The 15,317-nt window shown below is 70.8% G+C and overlaps 4 protein-coding genes across 6 annotated transcripts in view; all 4 read right to left on the bottom strand.

The window, feature by feature from the left end:
* Positions 1-2,262, bottom strand: part of KCNN3 (potassium calcium-activated channel subfamily N member 3) — a 30,555-nt gene extending 28,293 nt beyond the window's left edge. Inside the window, exon 1 of the mRNA XM_059719408.1 lies at positions 1,213-2,262. Within this exon, the coding sequence (XP_059575391.1) occupies positions 1,213-2,019 (807 nt within the window). The 5' untranslated portion in view covers positions 2,020-2,262. The remainder of the gene's footprint in view (positions 1-1,212) is intronic.
* Positions 2,263-4,252: 1,990 nt separating this feature from the next.
* On the bottom strand, positions 4,253-6,370 carry PMVK (phosphomevalonate kinase). Its single transcript, XM_019490848.2, has 5 exons — positions 5,878-6,370; positions 5,396-5,459; positions 5,162-5,314; positions 4,949-5,078; positions 4,253-4,762 (listed from the first exon to the last, which is right to left on the bottom strand). Exons 1-5 carry the CDS (start codon positions 6,015-6,017, stop codon positions 4,626-4,628), a joined length of 624 nt encoding a protein of 207 aa, XP_019346393.1. The 5' UTR covers positions 6,018-6,370; the 3' UTR covers positions 4,253-4,625.
* An 84-nt stretch (positions 6,371-6,454) lies between these two features.
* On the bottom strand, positions 6,455-12,167 carry PBXIP1 (PBX homeobox interacting protein 1). 3 transcript variants are annotated; one of them, XM_059717991.1, is made up of 11 exons: positions 11,726-12,167; positions 10,386-10,530; positions 10,112-10,226; positions 9,814-9,890; positions 9,525-9,687; positions 9,037-9,252; positions 8,932-8,955; positions 8,718-8,800; positions 8,309-8,440; positions 7,164-8,236; positions 6,455-6,983 (listed from the first exon to the last, which is right to left on the bottom strand). In XM_059717991.1, exons 2-11 carry the CDS (start codon positions 10,443-10,445, stop codon positions 6,860-6,862), a joined length of 2,067 nt encoding a protein of 688 aa, XP_059573974.1. In that variant the 5' UTR covers positions 10,446-10,530; positions 11,726-12,167; the 3' UTR covers positions 6,455-6,859. The 3 variants fall into 3 exon arrangements, with proteins under 3 accessions (XP_059573974.1, XP_059573973.1, XP_059573975.1); XM_059717990.1 differs by having other exon boundaries at positions 10,386-10,477; XM_059717992.1 differs by having other exon boundaries at positions 10,404-10,477.
* Positions 12,168-12,259: 92 nt separating this feature from the next.
* PYGO2 (pygopus family PHD finger 2) lies at positions 12,260-15,096 on the bottom strand. The gene is made up of 3 exons (XM_059718002.1): positions 14,798-15,096; positions 14,665-14,714; positions 12,260-14,537 (listed from the first exon to the last, which is right to left on the bottom strand). The coding sequence occupies exons 1-3, from the start codon at positions 14,943-14,945 to the stop codon at positions 13,464-13,466; spliced, it is 1,272 nt and encodes a 423-aa protein (XP_059573985.1). The 5' UTR covers positions 14,946-15,096; the 3' UTR covers positions 12,260-13,463.
* Between the last annotated feature and the right edge of the window lie 221 nt (positions 15,097-15,317).

Genomic DNA, 15,317 nt, shown 5'->3' with positions numbered 1-15,317 from the left:
CACTGGCTCCATTACCCTGCAAAATGTCACAGACTGCAGGCAGAGCCTTCCTGATGGGAGTTGCCATCCCCACCTGCAACCAGGCCTGGGCCCTGCACCCCTGCCTCCGCCCTGCTATGGCCTGCAGCCCCACCAGCACGGCTGCCTATTTATTTCCCCCTCCGGATAGGTATAAATAACATGACAGATGTCTGTACAAAGAGTTATTCATATCCCTGCCAGCGCAGCACAGCCAGCCACGGGCAGCGGGAGCTGGGCTGAGAAATGTGGGGGCTGGGGTAAGGTCACCGGGCAGGGCAGGGCCCAGGTTGGAGGAGCCCTAGAGAAGCACTTTGGGGCTCCATGGGCAGATGACACTGATTTGTCTCGGGGCTGAGCTGGGAGCAGCAAGGACATGGCCAGAGCAGACCAGGGGTTGGGGGGGGGGCTGCAGCAGGTGGGACTGGCCCCCGTGGGGCCCGACAGAGACCTGAGGCTAACAGTGCATCTGGATGGACCCCAAGGCCTCGAGGGTCCCAGAAGGGCCTAGCAGCTGCTCTGGCAGCGCCAGCTTCCTGCCGGGCACCAGAGTGGTGAAAGCTCCCGCAGCAGGTCCCGCGCTCTGCCCCGCACGCCCCGCCTCGACCGCACCAGGCAGCTTGGAGCAGGGAGCAGGGCACCTTGCACCACATTCCCCGGGGGCTAGGGCTCCCGCTCCGCGGGCGGCGCTGGGGGCAGCGGGGAGGGAGGGCAGCAGGGCCGCACCGGCACAGCCCAGCCCGCGCGGGGGGCGGAGGAAGGCTCCGGGGGATCGCGCGACTCGAGCCACGGCCGGTGCGGGGCTGCCAAGCCGCGTGCGAGCAGGCATCGCGGCGGGACACGCGGCCGCCCAGCGGCTCCGTCCTCGCGGGGCTCCAGGCCTCTCGCCTCCGCTCCGAGACTAGCAGCCGCGTCCCGGCTGCCACCCTCGGGGGACCGGCCCCAAGCACAGCTCCGCCAGCCGCGCCACGCCGCGCCCGAAGGCGTGCCGCTGCCTCCACCGCTCCGCTCCCGTGGCCCGGGGCAGAGCCCGTTTCTCCGGGCAGCCCCCGCACAGGGCAGGGCTCCTCCGCCCGCACCCACGGGGCTGCAGAGGTGGAGCGGAGCCCGCAGCGCCGGGACCCCTCCCACCCGCCCGCTGCGTCCGCGGCCCGACGGGGCCCCCGGGAGCACGTGCGGACGGCCCGGCCCTACCTTGGAGTACAAGCCCCAGGAGAGCTCCGTCTCGATCACCATGACGACGATGCCAAACATGCCGAAGATGAGCGCGTAGTCGCTGAGGCGCTTGCGCTTCTCGAAGAGGGCCCGGCGGTGGCCGAGCTTGTAGCCGATGTTCTGGGCCTTGCGCTTGGGCGCCTTGGGGAAGGGGCCGGCGGGCGCGTGCTGGTGGTTGTGCGGGTGCGCGGGCGCGGGCGGGTGCGGGGCCGCGTGCGGGGCCGGGTGCGGGTGCGGGGCGTGCAGCAGCGCGGCGGGGGCATGGTTGTCCTCGCGGGAGATGACGATCTCGGGGGGGCCCGCGCCGAAGAGCTGCAGGGGCTGGCTCTCGGGCTCGGCCTCGATGAGGTTCCGCCGGGAGGCGCTGAGCCGGCTCAGGGGCTTCATCACGCCCCCGCTGTACTTGCACGAGCTCATGGCTATCTCCGTGAAGGGGTTGCTATCCCGCCGGTGCACCAGCGGGCTGGCCTGCCTGTGGCGGCCGCCGCCCGCGCCGGCCCCACTTGTAGCCGTGGAGCTTGGCGAGTGTCCAGCCAAGTGGTCGCTCAGATTGAGCTGGCTGCCCTGGCGGGAGGAAGGGTGGAGGCCCGGGGGGTTGGAGGAAGGAGGAGCCCTGAAGGCGCCGCCGGGCGAGGAGTGCAACAGGCTGCGGTGCAGGGGCTGGCTGTGCGGCGGGGGCGCGGCGCGGGGCGGCGGCTGCTCATCGCCGGAGGACGGGCACGGGCCCCTGGGCTCTTCCTCCAGGTCCCCCACGCCCGAGTCGTGGAAGTGCCCCGACGTGTCCATCCGGGCGGCGGCGGCGGCCCGGGCGCGGGCCGCCCTCAGCACCCCCGCCGCGCCGGCCCGGTGCCGGTCCAGGTGCCGGCAGCCCGCGCCCCGGCCGCGCACATCCAGGCTCGGCGCGGAGCCGCCTGCGCTCCCCGAGCTCCGGGCGGCTGGAGGGAGGCGGCGGACGGCGGGCGGAGCCCCCCGGGGCCGGGGCGGCGGGAGCGCGCGGGGGCCGGGCCGGGCCGGGCGGCGGCGGCTCGGGCATGAGTGTCGAGGCTGCACCGGGCTCCGCGCGCGCCCGCCGCCTTGTGCCGCCCCGCGCCCGCCCCCCCGGCCGCACCGCCCATTGGCTGCCCCCGGGCTGACGTCACCCCCCGAGCCCCCCACCCCAGCTGCGCCTGCGCCCGGCCGCGGGGCACCACGGGACTTGTAGTCCGCCCCGCCCTGCCCCGCCCCGCCCCGCCCCTCCGGCAGGTGCGGCGATGCCTGGGGCGCGGGGCCGCGGGGTCTTGCCCCGGAGCCGCTGTCCAGGGTCCTGCCCCCTTTCTCCCCGCCGGGACCCGGCGGGTCGAGACGGGGCGGGACGGACCGAGCGGACCTCCCCGGGACCCGCGGGGCAGGTGCTGTCGGGGCCCGAGCCCCGGACAGGCGGGCTGAGCTGCAGGATGCCGGATCCCGGCGAGTCCCGGGCGCACGGAGCCGCTCCGCTCTGCGCGCGGCGCCGCCGGGAGGAGCCGGGATCGGAGCCCTGGCTTCTCCGCCCCCCGCGCCCCTGGCGGGCCGGCGGCAGCCCCCCGCCGCTCTGCCCCGGGCGCAGGGACCCCCCGCCTCAGCAGCAGCGCTAGGCCCGGGGAAGGGGCTGCTCCGTGGGGCGGCGGCGGGGACGTGCGTGATGCCGTGAGCCCCGCCCCGTCCCGCTCCGCCCCGCCAAGGTGAGAACCGGGGGTTGCCATGGACACTGCATCCGGCTGCGGCGCCGGCAGCCCCAGCCGCGGTTGCTTGCGGGCAGATGGAGCTGCGGGAACCGGAGCCGCGCGGCTCGGCGCGGGGCGGGGGCGGCCAAAGCCCCCACAGCTTCCCGCGGCCGCCCCCCGCAGCAGGACTCCTGGGTTCCGTTGCCTGCGGGGGCGGGGACCGGGGCCCCGTGGGCTGGAGCCGGGAACAGGAGCCAGGACGCCTGGGTTCTCCCAGCTCTGGCGGGTTCCCGCTCCCCGGGCAGCTGCTTCTCACTGCTCTCCGCGATCTCCGCATCTCGGCCCCGCGGGGCTGCAGGTCAGCGGCCGGCGGCGCCGGGGGTCCCTGTCCGGTGCAGTCGCGTCCTGCCCTGTGCGCGCCGGAGCCCGCCCGGGGAAGGAGCAGCAGGTGGAACCGCCCCGGCGTTGGGACGACTGGACGTCTCCGCTAATCTCCCACGCCGCCGGGCCGGGCCGAAGCAGAGGCTGTGGGGACTGGAGCAGCCGGAGTCGGGAGCTATCGGGGCCCTCGAGGCCGCCCCACCCGGTGCGGGGCGGAGACTCAGGGTCGGGCCGTGCCCGGACCTGACCCGGGGAGGGGGCCCATCTCCAGCGCCCCCAAAGCGCTCGGCCGGCGCTCCCACCTCCCGCACCCAGCGGCCCGAAGGACGCAGCAGGGCCTGAGGCTGCTCCGGCTCCCAAGGCTGTTCCTGGCCCAGGGCTGCGGGGGACGGTTCCGAGCCCAGCGCCCCCCGCACCTACACGTGTCACCTTGAGCAGCCCCGCGGGGACGTCCTCTACCTCCCTCCCCTCCCCCCGCAACCGCGCTCCAGCTGCGCCAGCTTTTAGCGCAGGAGCAGATAATCCGGGGGGACTTGGCGGCAGCAGGAGCCCAGCTGTCATCCTGCCTCCTCCCCCCCGGTCGGATCCCCCTGCCCCAGCTGGCCCAGCCTCAGCCTCAGGCCGGAGTCTCGCATCTCCATTCTGCTGCAGCCGCGACGGGCGGCCTCCACGTGGACCTGCCGCAGGGTTCCAGGCTGCCCTCGCGCTTCTCCTTTCCCTGCAGCCCCCAGCCCAGCCCCGTGCTGCTCCTCCAAGCCCGGCAAGAGGGCCGGTGGCACCGACGAGCCCCACGGACCCAGCACCAACTTCCTCTGCCTGCGAGCTCAGCTCAGTTGCCAACCGGAGGTGCCGGGGGCCCCGATCCTGCCGGCTCTGCTTCCAGCCGCAGCGGCGGAGCCAGCCCCACGGCCCCCCACCCCGGGCCGCGATCACCCCGAACAGAAGAGGCGCGGCCCTTCTCAGCCATCAGCTTTATTGCAGCGACACCAGCTCCAGCAGCGCAGCCCGGGAACCCCGGGCCCACGCACGGCTGGGGCGCCCTGACCCCTGGTGGAAGGCAAGGGAGCGACACCCGCCCCAGTGCCCCGGCGACTCTCCCGGGAGCTGCCCCCCACCTGCCGGACACCCCGCTCCGGGCCCTGCTCCACCGGCGTTCAGCATCCTGCCATCCTGCCCCTGCCCTGCAGGGATCAGCCCCCTCCAGGATACCCGTCATGGGCCAGAGCTAGCACCAAGGAGCCCCGCACCCCTGCTCTACGGCCCAGCCTCGGGCTTTCTGGGCGTGGCCCAGCGGCTCCGGCTTCACTGCAGGGAAGGGCCCCGGCGCCGCTAGAGCTGGTCCTGGACGGCCCGCAGCACGGCCCGCAACTGGCCCTCCAGGGCTGCGGCGTCGCCGTCGTTGTGCAGGGTCCAGTCAAAGGCCAGGCCCTGGTCTAGACCGCACTCGGACTCCGCATCGTCCACCCCTGGAGAGAAGAGGCCGAAGTGAGGAAGCTGACGCAGGGCTGGGCAGGCCCGCAGCGCCCCGTCCCGGGGGGCAGAGCCAGGCCGGGGAGCTGCAGCCCCACGAGCAGCTCTGCAGCCCCTGCCCCTACCCAGGGGCAGCATAGGGTCAGAAACATCCCAGGACCGGGGCCCTCAGCACCGCTCACCCGCCACGAAGGCCCAGCCCCTGCTCGTCCTCGCCTCCTCCGACGCCTGCACGCGCACGGTGCGGACGGCCGGCCCGTAGGCGGCCCGGAACCAGGCCACGTCCGACGGGCGCCGCGTGTCGCTCACCACCTGCGGGAATGGGCACGGGCAGGGCGCGGGTCAGGAGCGGGGCCGGACAGACCCCCGGCCCGGCCCGGCCGGCCCGCACTCACCCACACGGGCTGCACGGCCCCCCGCACCGCGGCCCGGCAGAAAAAGCCGGGGTCGGCCCGGCGCCGCTCCTCGCCCCAGCGGATCATGTCCTGCCGGTACCGCTCCTTGTAGTCGCCGGCGCCCAGGAGCTGCGGGAAGTCCAGGCCGTGCTCCTGCGGGGTGCGGAGGCGGTGTGAGCGCGGCCCGGGGCTCAGCTCAGGGCGGGGCGGGACGGGGCGGGCGGGGGCGCCTACCTGAGCGTACTGCTCTTTCAGGGGCGCCGAGAGCCGCAGCACGGCGCAGACGTCGGGCCCCAACCTGCGGCGAGACAGGGCGGGCTGCAGCCGCGGGGCAGCTGGGACCCCCGGCCCGAGGCCAGCCGCAGCCCCCCGAGCCCCGGCCGGGTCCGCTCCTCCCGGTCCTGCCCCGTCGCCCCCGGGACAGCCCCCACCCCAGGCTCGGAGCGGCCTGACACCTGCCCTGGTGCCGCCCACAGCGCTGCCCGCCGGGAGGTACCGGCTCTGGATCCCCTCGGGCCGGGTCGGTACCGGCTCCACAGTCCCGTGCCCGTGCCCACGCCCAGCTCGGGCCGGTACCGGCTCCACACCCCCGCGGCCATGCCGGTGCCGGTTCTGGATCCCTTCAGGCCGGGTCGGTACCGGCTCTAAATCCCACCCAGGCCAGCCGGGCCGGTACCGGCTCCACTCCCACGTGGCCACGCCCGCCCGGCCGGTACCGGCTCCGCAGCTGCTCCGCCACAAAGTCCTTGCCCGACTTCCTTTTGCCGCTCAGCAGCAGCACGAGCCGCGGGGCCCCGGCCATGGCGCTGCGGCCCGCGCCGGATCGGGCGCGCCGTCCCCGCCCGGGAGGGCCCATCTCCTGCGGCGGGAGGGCACGTGGCCGCCCCCCCCCGACGTGGTACGGCCCGCGTAGCCCCGCCCCCGCCTGACACTGCTGCCACCGCGGCCCGCGTGGGGAATGGCACAGCCGGGGGGCGGGGCCGATCGACGGAGAAGCCTCTTCGTGGGCGGGGCTTCGAGGCCAGGCCCCGCCCCCGGGCTCCCCGGCGCCCTCTGCCGGCTCTAGCGCGGCTTGGCCGTGTGCAGCGCCGAGCACCTGCAGCCGGGATCCGGGAACCCCGGGGGCTGCGCTGGGGACTGCCCTGCCTGGCAGCAGAGGACGGAGGGGGCAGGCATGGGGCGGATTTGGGGCCGAGGAGCCGCCCGGCTGGGGACGCGCACCCGCAGGAGGCAGCCGAAGCCCCGCACCGACCGGTGATTCCCCCCCCGGCACGGAACCAGGCGGCGAGGAGCTCCCGGCGGGAGTTTATTCGGTTCCATCCAAGTGCAAGCCACGCGCGGGTGTTAGGGCAGGTTAGTGCGGTGACCCCGGCTGCAGGGTCCTGAGGGAGGGAGTGCGGGGTCAGCCTCGTGGCACGTGGCAGAAAGGCAGAGCTGGGGGCGGGGGGTACACAGGGGCACCCGGGCAGCTGCTGCTGCTTGGGCCAAACAGCCAGGTCCTGCCTTCCCCTCCCCAGGCTCCTGCAGGAAGCAGCTGCCTGCAGGCCTGGCCTTGGCCCTCGGGTAGTCCTGCAGTGAAGCTGGTGGCCTTGGCCCCTCCCAGGGCGAGTTGTGTCCCCCAGCCCAGGCCCAGGGCATTGGAACAGATGCCCCAGGCATTCAACTGCCTGCTACTGCCGATGGCACGGGGGGCACGCACTACCCCTGGGCCCGTGAGCTGCCCTCCTGCCCATGGCTGCTGGCGTGGTCGGGCGGGGGGCGGTGCCCACGGCCTTCCTTCTCGTGGCGCTTGGGGCCGCTCCGGTTTCCATCCCTGGTAGAGCTGCAAGAACAGCAGAGACAGGGAAAAGTGGGTATGGGGAGGGAAACAGCAGGGGTGATGCCACGCAGGTGCCCACCCTCTACCCCAGCTGGGCCCCTTGCCATGCTTCTGTGCAGTAAGCCCCTCAGGCAGCTGAGACCTGGGGCTGGAGCCCCTGCATGGTGCAGGCCGTGAGCTCACCTCGGCCCCAGCCCGTAGTGCTGCAGCACAAACTCCTCAAAGTCATCGGCTGCCTCGTCATCACCCTGCTCCTGCCATGCCAGCACCTCGAGCAGGTCCTCCACGTCATCTGCAAAGTCGCTGAAGCGCAGGCGGTCATGGGCAAAGGTGCCATCTGGGCTGAAGACATCATCCAGTAGTGCGGCTAGGTGCCCATAGTGTGGCCCCCAGCCTCGCTGCACCATGAACCCCTCCAGCAGCTGTAGGAACCCCGCCTTCTGCACGGGTGCCAGCCCCTCCTGCCGGGCACAAGCTGCTGCACCTGAGCAGCCCTGGGGTGCCTGGTACTGGCTCAGGGGGGGCAGCTCCCAGGCACGGGGCACATGGTGCCCATGTGGGGGCACCTTCCTGCCATCCACCTGCCGCGCTGGGCTGTCCCAGTCCCTGCCTGGCCTGGGATCTCGGCGGGGCTTGTGGTGCTTGGGGCTGCCCGGTTCCTTCAGCTCCCTGCCCACTTTGTCCACGGGCCGGCCAGGCCGTGGCTCCCCCCTCGCCTTGTGCCTCGGACCCTCCTTCCGCTCAGCCTTGAATGGCTTTTTGCTGCGGTGGGGCAAGGGCTCTGCAGCCTCCTCTCCGCCCCAGACCTGCTCCCAGCTCTCTGCCTGCTGCAGCTCCTGTGCCAGCCGCTGCTCCAGGGTGCCCAGCTCTGCCTGCAGCTGCTCCAGCTGCCCTGAGGCCTGGGCCCGTTGCAGGGCACCCATCAGGTCCTGCTGCACTGAGGCCAGCAGCCCGCGTTGCCTTTTCAGCTCCTGGTGCAGCCGCTCCTTGTGGGGTGCTGAGGCTCGGGCTGGGGCCTGGGGTTGCTCCATGGTGGGCTCCTGCTGCCCACCCCTAGCCACAGCCTCCTGCTCCAGCTGCTGCAGCTGCCCCTGGAGCCGCAGCAGCTCAGCCTGCGTGGCATGGTGGGCAGCTGCCTCCTGCTGCAGTGACGCCCGGAGCTGTGCCATCTCTGCCAGCCCAGGAGTGGGGGACCCAGCCGCTGCCTTCTCAGTCTCGCTCTTCTCCAGCAGGGCCTGGAGCTCATCCTTCTGTGCCTGCGGGTGTGGAAGCCAGGTGAGGACCAAGGGGCAGGGAGTTGCTCCCTCCAGCCCAGGGCCCTGTCTCACCTGCAGCACTGCCTGCATGGCTCGGATGTCTTGGTTCTCCTTGGCCAGCTTGTCCAGCAGCAGGCTCATGGCCTGCAGGCTCTGTGGGTCCCCGGCTGAGGATGGCGATGGTGGTGGCTGTTCCAACTGCTCCTGCAAGGATGGGAGGAAGCCACAGCCTGCGACCACAGTGGCAACCAGAACACTGGGGTACCTGGCCTAGCCCTCCCCTGCACACCCAGGCCCAGCCCCACTCTGTGCCTTAGTCTCCCCAGCATGATAGGCCCAAGCCTTGCAGCAGCACAGGGCACAGTCCCTGGTCTGCCAGGCTGGGAAAGGCTCCTGAGTCCAAGGCTGAGGACTCAGAGCCCTCCCTACCCAGCCGTGGGGGCAGAGCTGGTCTCAGGTTCAGGGACCCTGACACACTTACATTTATGCTAATGACCGGCAGTGGGGGTGACCATGGCTGCTCCCCCTCTGGGGCATCCCCAGCCCCTGCACTCTCTGTAAGGCCTGGCAGAGGGAACAAGTGGGGTTAATGCCCAGGTGCTTATCCATGCCCCTTGCCCCGTCAGGCAGGCACAAGGGTGCTAATCACCCCCTCCTTGAGTGGGGCAGCAGAGAGGTCCCTGCCCAGTACTCACTGTCTCCCAGGTCATAGATGCCACCTAGGGAAAAGAAAGCAGAGGATGAAGGAGAAGTGGACCCCTGTGCCCACCCTGGCTGCCCCTGCTGTATCCCTTGCTCACCTGAGAAGACCAGCAGCCCCACAGCCAGCAGTGCCATTGCACCCAGCAGGTAAGTAGTCATGCCCAAGCCCCCCTCGGCACCTTCAGCCTCCAGCACTTGGTGTGGCACAGGCCTCTCAGGAGCAGCGGGCACATCCCGCCCCTTCCGCCGCCGCAGCCCCTCCACATCCTGGTCCTCATTGCTGCTGGAGCCACTGCCCTCCTCTGCCAGTGTCCCTGGGCAGATACGGGGACTCTGCTCAGAGCAGCCCCTGGAGCAGGACCCCCAGAAGTGTCCCCATGGACAGGGCCACAGATGGGCACAGGATTCCCCCTCCCTACCCAGCAGGGACCAGGTGCCCCCAGAGTCCATGCAGAGGGTGGGGTGCAGTGTCCAACATGTCCCATGGCTCCCCAGCCAGGCTCACCTGGTGCCAGGTCAGTGTGGGGCTTGGCAGGGTGGGAGGGGAGGGGAGGGGAGGCTAAGCTGCTAGCAAGGCTGGACCCACCTGTTCTGCCTGTGAGTGAGGAGCCCAGGACTTCAGCGCCAGAGTCCAGTCTGGCATCCTGGGAGTCTGGCTCCTCAGGCTTGTGGATGTCCAGCAGCTCATTGGGGTGGGCTGCTGCGTCAGGGCCACCCTTGGGGCTAGACGTCAAGTGCTCCTCAGAGTCCTGGGAACAGGCAGTGCCAGGACTTGTGCTTGAGCATCTCCAGGATGCAGCAGGGCCCCATCCCTGTGCCGCCACAACCTCGGCACCCACCTCCCATCTGATCCCTGGGCACCCCCAAACCTTTACCTTGAATTCAGCCTCCTCCCGGCCAGCAGCTGAATTTAGCAGGGAGGCCTCGTCCTTCTTGCCCCTGTGGGCGGATGCTATGGAGTGACAAGAGCATCAAGGCCCAGCCAGGGTGCGGGAGGGCTCTGCTGGGCCAGGGACTTGGGCTGACTCCTGCCCCCTTGGCTGGTGCAGCAGCTCGAAGCCTGTGAGAGCCCCCTCCCCTGCCCTGCAGCCTGAAGAGGATGGAGCAAGGAGCACTGGAGTTAGGGTGCTGGACAGTGCAGGGAGCCGGTCTGGTCTAGGAACCTTCACATGCCTGGGAGCGTGTCCTGGGCTTCATCCTCCACCTCAAGGGTGTCTCCCACCAGCTCCTCTGCTGCAGCCTGGGGCAGCTCCCCCTCCTCCGGGCCCACAGTTTCCACAGGCAAACCCTGGGGAAAGGGAGGGCAGATCATGCAACTGTTACCTCTGCACACACCTGTTGCTGCCCCAAACCTGGGCAGCACCCTGCTGGCAGAGCCCTGGGCAGCAAGTGCAGGCACCAGGACCCCAGCCCCACCCCACCCTGCCCCACACACGTTGCCCCCCACCTCAGAGCCAGCAATCACCCAGCTGTTGTCCGAGTTCCGCACGTCAGCATTCTTGGCCATTGCTGCTCCTGCCCAGCTGGGCTGGGTCCCACCTGCAGGGGATGTGGAGCATCAGGGCAATCCCAGCCCTCCCGGTCCTGCAGCACTGCAAGGGGGTATGGAGATACCCAGATGCATGCATCAAGGGCTTCAGCCCCCAGAACCGCCTTGCCAGGGCTAATTTGACTTGCAAAGAGAATTTGCAAATGAAGACAAAGGGCCTTTCACTCAGGCACGGTGGATCAGAACCCTGCCCCAGCCACTGCCCCCACCCATGCCCCAGAGCTGTGAATAGGACCCTGCCAGCCTGGGGTGGGGCAGAGGGCACTGAGCCAGGCTCCAGGTTGGGAATCAGCTGCCCCTGGAGGGGCCTAGTGGGCCCGTTCCCGAGAGATGCGGAGCCTGGAACGCGGGGGCAGCGGGTGCCCGGGCTGCCAGCTGCCCCGGATTGCACACATTCCCCGCACAACTGTGGTGACAGCCCCAGCCCCTGCACCTGGGCCTGCCTGTAACTCGCTGGGCAGGCTCTGCCTTTCCCCGCTCGGGGCTGGCTGCAGCCCAGCTCTCCCTGCCCCATCTGCCGGCCCGGGACAGGAACCCCAGATTCAACCCTGCTCCCTTCCAGAGCAGAGCTGCGGGCTTGCTGCAATGTTGTCACAGAACCCACATCCTGACATCACAGTGGTTACCACGGCAACAAGATGAGGTCAGATAGGAGAGAGGGGGAAGGGGTGTTTTCCCAGACGTATGGAAGGGGCTGGGGTGCGAGCATGGCCCAGGGGTTGCACCAGGTGTCTCGGCCCCCTCTGCCTGGGCCAGGCTCTCACTTTGCCCGAGTCCCTCCCCGCCGCCGAGCCTGTTTGCCCCTAGAGCCCCCCCCCCGGGCGGGAAGCTGCCGGCGGCGTGCCAGGGACGGGGCGCGGCCGCCCGGGACGTCCCCCCGCAGCTGCCGCCGGGACAGTGACGCCCGCGGGTATTTTTAGCGGCGTTTAATTCCCCGCAGCAGGTGGCAGAGCCCCCCCTCCGCCCCGAGCGGGCTCCGCAGGAAGGAAGCGGCGGAACGCACTGCTCTGGGGGGGGGCCTGGCGACGCGCCGGCGAAGCCCCAGCGCTGCCATAATAGGAGAGAGCGACTGCAGCGGGTTCCCGCCTGCGGCGACCGGCCCCGGCCCCCCCGGCGGCACTCCCGGGACAGCGCCCGGGACCATCCGCCTGCTCCCCCCCGCGGGTCGGGGCCGGCGCCCCCGGGGAGACCCACGGGCCGGCAGGGAGCGACGCCCCGCGACTCCGTCCCGGACTCACCTGACAGGCGGCGCCGGGGGGGGCCCTGGATCCCAGCGAGGGGTGGGGGACTAGCCCCGGCGGGGGGTGGCCTGGGGTCCCGGCAGCGGGTCCCGGAACCTCCGGGCAACTTTGTAGCTAACTTTGCTACAAGTCGCTACATTCTGATCCGAAAGGGGCGGGGCACATGATCGGAGCAGCCAATCGGCGGGCGCCTGGGGAAGGCAGGGCCAATAGGAGCCGTCACCGCCGCCCCCCGGGGAGCACATGGGGGGGCGGGGTGCCCTTGTGCAGCTGCCGGGGGCGTCGCCCTCCTTGCGCCCGCGGGTCTCGGCTGCCCAGTGTCTCGTGTCCCGCGGCGGGAGGGGCCCGGCCCGGTGTCCCCGGGCAGCCGCAGGGGAAGCGGCACGGAAGCCAAGTGGCAGCGGCCCTGGCGGCCGCGCCAGCACCGGGATCGCTGCCCGGCCGGCCCAGCCCGCCACCCCCCTCCGTGGGAGCCGGCTCGGAGCAGCGACCCAGGCCCCGGGCCAGGCGCACGGACACACGGAGCCCGCCTGGTTTTCAGAGCTTTATAGTGGACAGTACAAAGACCCCATACAAAACAGCGCGGGGGCAGCGATGGGCACACGGGGCAAGGGCCACCTGCCCCAAAGAGGAAGGGGGGGGGGGTGGCCAGGTCCCAGACTGGCAGCACCGGGCTCTCCCACCTGCCAGGGCACCACAGAACCCAATGCTCCTGGGCATCCCCATGGGGCACCACCCAGCACCGGGGCCCAGCAGTCTATGCAGAGCCATGGGGAGGGCTCCCTGTCAGCAAGGGCCTTCCAAAAATAGCCCCAGGCTGGAGCTGTCCCTGGCTGGGAGGCAGAGAGAGGGTCACAATGTCCACAGTGCTGGGTGGCTGCCCTGGAGCCACCAGCCCTCACCGAGAAGCTCCTACATGCCTGCAGACCCGGTTGTGCCCAGGGCAGGCACTGCCCTGGCAAGAGTACAGGAGCTTCCTCCTGCAGGGATTGGGTCTGGCGCCAGCCCCCCAAGCCCATGAGTCCAGTCCCAGAGTCCCCACGAGCTCCCACAGTCACAGAGCAGTTGTGGAGCTGCCTCCAGCCCCCAGAGCTTGAGTCCCACAGTCCAGCTTCTCCTAGCAGCCCCAGGACTACACAGGGCACAAGCCCTGAGTGCTGAGACCATGAAGCATCCTGTGCGTCCAGGACCCAGCACCCCTGAAGTGCTGCTCTCCCACCCTGTGCTGCTGGGCAGGGCCAGTCTGTGCCAGATGCAGGGGGGCAGCACCCCCTCCGGGCACCACCAGTAACCCAGGAGCATAAGGCGCATGCTAGTAGACAGCAGAGCCAAGCTACCCACAGGCACCGGCTCCCAGTCAAGACTCCATCATCCACGGGTGCCAGGGGCTGGTACAGCTTGAGGGGCAGAAGGGAGAACAGGCCCCTGGCACCCCACTTAGGGGCAGGGCTCCACAGCAGGATGCCCCTGTGCTCCATGCCAGCCCATCACCAAACAACTGCATGGCCTGCAGAGGCCACAGTGCTGGGGCAATGGCTACCCTCCGACAGCTGGTTTGAACACTTCAACAGGGCGTGTGCCGAGACAAGTGCCTGCCCAGGGGGAAGGGTGAGGGGGAGCATTACTGGCATCCCGGCACTGTTTCTTGTTGGCAGACATGGGGTAGGGGGGTGACAGGGCAGGGGACAGGGCCCAGGGAGGAACGAGTCTGGTGGGGGCAGTGGGTCCGCCTGGCTCAGCCGTCGTTGGCGGCCACCAGCTGCCCCAGGCCCTCGCGGATGTAGACAGACTGGATCTCCTTGGTCTTGAGGCAGTAGTCGCAGGCCCAGACAGCTGAGGCCTCAGTGGTGAGCAGCCCATAGGCGTTCTCCGTCATGCCCGTGCACTCACGGTGGAACCACTTCTGGCAGGAGGCCTCGCACAAAATAGCATCCTGGTCGTCGTTGACCTCGTTGCGGCAGGCCCCGCAGGGGTACACCAGGCCCGGTGGCGGCTGATGCCCTGAACTGCCAGGCGCCTTGCTGGGCGGTGGGAGGCTGTTGGCCTCAGGGGTGCCACTGCTGCGGGTGGTGCTGCCAGGGGCGAAACTGGGCTGGGCCCCGTTGACTGCAGCTGGTGAGCCCGAGTGCTGCTCCTGACTGAAGGTGCTGGCAGGCGGGTTGAGGGGCTTGGCTCCGTCCTCTGCGCCGGCCGGGAAGCCAGGGTCAGCCCCGGGGAAGGGGCTGGTGTTAGGGGGCAAGTTGGGCAGGGTCTGGCTGGGCCGCTGCATGGGCGACTGTCCAAAGAGGGTGCCCGGCTGGCCAAACCTCTGTGTCATTGAGGGGCCGCCTGGGGGGTTCAGCGCGGGCCCTGGCCCCATGTCCGCCCGTGGTGGTTGCCCCATGGTGGGTGAGATCATGGGCCCAAAGCCCCCGACGGGGCCCTGCAGGAGCTGCCCAGCCGTGGGGCTGAAGTTCTGTCCGAGGGGCTGGCTGAAGGGCTGGCTGGGGAAGCTCATGCCACCGGGCTGCACGTAGCCGGGGGTCTGGGGGGGCAGGCTGAAGGCTGGACCCATCTGGCCGGGTGCAAAAGGGGGTGGCTGGCGACGCAGGGGCTGCGGGCCCCCTCCGTAGCCTGGCGGCACTGGGGCTGCCATGGCACCCTGCATGCGGAAGCTGGCGAAGGGCACGGGGCTGCCCAGGAACGGGGCTGAGGCGGCGCCCACCTTTGGCGCCCCGAAGTCATCCTCAAAGGGGTTGGAGGCCACGAGATGGTCCACCATGGGCGTCGGCGGAGGCGCGAACTCAGACAGGTGCGAGTAGGCCGGACCCTAAGGGGGGAGCGCGGTTACCGGGGCCGGGGCTCGGCTGCAGCCGGGCGGGGGGCCACGTCCCAGTCCGGGGAAGGGGAAAGGGAAGGGAAGGGGGGCCCGTCCCGTCCCGTCCCGCCAGCCCTACCTGGGTGTTGGATTTACGGCGCTTTTTCTCAGGGCTCTTCATCTGCAGGCCTGCGGGGAACGGGACCGTTACCGACCCCGCCCAGTGACCCCCAGCCCGCCCCGCCCCCCCGTCCGGTGCCCCCCGCGCTCACCGGCCTTTCCCTGCTTGCGGCCGGGCGGGGCGGGCGCGGGGGCGGCGGCGCCCGGCGCGTGTGGGTGCGGGAGCGGATGCGGGGGCCCCGGCGCGGGCGGGGGGCCCGGGACGCCTCCCTCCAGCTTCTCAGCGTGCGGCGCCGCCATGGGCGCTCCGAGCCCGCGCCGCCCGCCCCGGAAACGGAAGCGGAGCCGGAAGCCGACCGGGAGCGACCACTGGGTGTAGGGCGGGACGTACCACTCTGGAACTAGGGAGGGTGGTTCCGGAGACCGGGACCTACCACTCCGGAATGGGGGGGCTAGGACCTACCACTCCAGTCGGGAAGGGAGACCGGGCTGTACCACTCCCGGCGCGCGGGGAGGATGACTCAGACTGTTCCACTAACGCCGCGGGGGGGTACTGGCACAGACCATTCCAGGTGGGGCGGGGCTGGACGGAGCTGGGCTGTAACCCCCCCCCTTCCAGTGGCCCAGCAGAAGGGCGCCCCCTCGTGCCCACTCCACCCCAGGGTCCTTCCC

This window comes from Alligator mississippiensis, chromosome 15, assembly GCF_030867095.1.
Source record: "Alligator mississippiensis isolate rAllMis1 chromosome 15, rAllMis1, whole genome shotgun sequence".
NCBI classification, from domain to species: domain Eukaryota; kingdom Metazoa; phylum Chordata; order Crocodylia; family Alligatoridae; genus Alligator; species Alligator mississippiensis.
This window is presented reverse-complemented; position numbering and strand designations above follow the sequence as displayed.